This window comes from Propithecus coquereli, unplaced genomic scaffold (assembly GCF_000956105.1).
Source record: "Propithecus coquereli isolate 6110/MARCELLA unplaced genomic scaffold, Pcoq_1.0 Scaffold89, whole genome shotgun sequence".
In the NCBI taxonomy this organism is placed as follows: Eukaryota; Metazoa; Chordata; class Mammalia; order Primates; family Indriidae; genus Propithecus; species Propithecus coquereli.
Window position 1 is genome coordinate 3,123,454 of NW_012155173.1, and position 2,317 is coordinate 3,125,770.

The 2,317-nt window shown below is 33.8% G+C and overlaps 1 protein-coding gene across 1 annotated transcript in view; it reads left to right on the forward strand.

Moving 5' to 3' along the window:
- The window catches only part of C5 (complement component 5), a 106,240-nt gene that overhangs the window by 61,514 nt on the left and 42,409 nt on the right, over window positions 1–2,317 (forward strand). Inside the window, exon 17 of the mRNA XM_012664385.1 lies at window positions 855–941. Within this exon, the coding sequence (XP_012519839.1) occupies window positions 855–941 (87 nt within the window). The remainder of the gene's footprint in view (window positions 1–854; window positions 942–2,317) is intronic.

The window sequence follows — 2,317 nt, forward strand, 5'->3', positions numbered from 1 at the left end:
TTTATAAACAAATAAACAGGTCAAAAAAGGAAGACATCCATTATTTGTTAAGTATTATTTACCCACAGTCCGTTGAGTGTTTTCATGTTATCTTATTAAGATAAGTTTCTTATATAATTATGATTTGTCAATTAAAAATATTACCTCCGTAATATGCTGAAATAAAAAATAAGAAGTATACCTTCAAGAAAATAAAAAAATTCCTCTTTTCAGAAAGAGAAATAAGGACATTATTCATTTAAAAAAATAATATTAATTGGAAAAAGATAAGATTCCTGCCAAGGGTCATATGGCTAGTTAATGACAGGCTGGGTCTTCTGGCTCTTCCTTCTCTGAGTTCTGTTTTAGCTCTGAAATTCACTTCAGTGAACATGTATTGACTTATATTGTGCAAGGCATATTCCTATGTATCCTTGCATCCTGGTTCCACACACAGACTCTGGAGTGAGGCTTCCTGGCTTTGAAACCTGGCTCCACCACTTCCTACTAGTGTGACACTGGATAAGGTACTTGATCTCCATGTGTGTCCATTTCCTCATCTGTCAAATAGAAGTTATACTAGCACCTACCTCATAGAGTTTTTTAGAGGTTAAATAAGCTAATACATACAAAGCACTTAGATCAATTATCTGGCTTATAATAACTTCTATTTAAGTGTTTGCTGTGATCAATATGCAAATAGACATAAAATCTTATTCATGCATGTATGCATGTAAGTATTTATACACACTTTGGCTTTTCCAAAAAAAGAGATTTTTTAATTGGAAAAATGGTCCAGAAAAGTTGATCCAGGGAATTCAGGTCATATAAATGTAATTATATTCTTAACTTAATGTTTTCTGCCTTTATTTTAGCCAGAAGGTGTTAAAAGGGAAAGCTATTCTGGTGTTACCCTGGACCCTAAGGGTATTTATGGTAGGCAAAATGATTTTTTATTTCATATGTTGTCTTTTTGCTCTAGAAATTAAAGCGTAATATCACTAAAAACACTATTTTTCAAAATGTTAATTGTCTAGAATCAGAAATATCCACTTCTTAGATTACTGCCTTTCTTGGTAGCATTTATTATACTGTCATGTGGATGACTGAGACTAAGGAAAAATAATTCCACTAATTTTAAATGCAAAGCATTGAAATAGTAATAATTGCATGACTTCCCTTATATATTAGTCATTTTCTATCCAGCACAATAATAATTTATAATATTTTATTATAGAACCATCAATCTAAAGAACTCCTAAGAAAAAGTCATTTACATAATAACTTAACATGTATTATTTGAAAACACAATAATGCTGATTAATCGCTTAAACCCATTCCTCCTTACTCCTGCTTCTCTGCTTTTCTTTCAATTGAGATACTCCAAATCTTCTCAACGCTAGAATTTTGTAAACATTTGAGCACTGAATCAAGGCCTAAATACATATGCATGTTTTTATGAAATTTAGAATGTGCTCAATTAATAATTCTTTTCTTTTCAACTAAAAAAGACAGACTGCAGTAGTTTTTATTAAATGCTTACAGTTTATCTTGCTATTGTATCAAATCATTCAAATCATTTTTGTTTTCTTTCAGTGATATAGCAGTGGGGAAAAAAACATTTACTTACAAATCAGGAGGACTATACTAAGAATATTATTTCCTCTGGAAAGCAAAGAATTAATACCCTTTACATTTTAAATCAGCTGGGTATCATGAAATGAATAAGGATGACTTCAGTAGAGTAATAAAAAGAAAAATCCATCCTATGTACATATATCCACGTGCTAACTTATTTCTCTAATTTTAACTTCACACAGACCTCCTCCCAGTCTGCCCATTGTGAGTAATCTATGTGTAGAGATGTTACAAGTTCTGGGGGTTTGGCCTCAAGCCTCAGAGCCACTGTGTCCTTTGGCCTCTCTTCCTTTTCACCACTGATACTTCCTACACTGACATTATTGCAAACAGTTTTCCAGAGCAGCCCTGTCTTACTCATCCTAGGTGTGAACATCAGGGCCACAAGATGGGAGTGATTTTTTATCTGGGAATAAATCTTTCTGGAGAAATCTTGGTTTAAAAAAATCTATACTCTTTCCCAATCTTGTCATATGACTTTTTTCCTTATCATCTTAGACAACTTATATTTAGGCAGCTTTCTTGCTTTCTAGAGAGCTAAAGAGGAAAAAGATGACAATCGATCCTGTCTAGGTTATTTCTGAGCTCTTTTTGGCGGGGGGGACAGAGTCTCACTCTGTTGTCTGGACGAGAGTGCCGTGGCATCAGCCTAGCTCACAGCAACCCCAAACTCCTGGGCTCAAGCGATCCTACTGCCTCA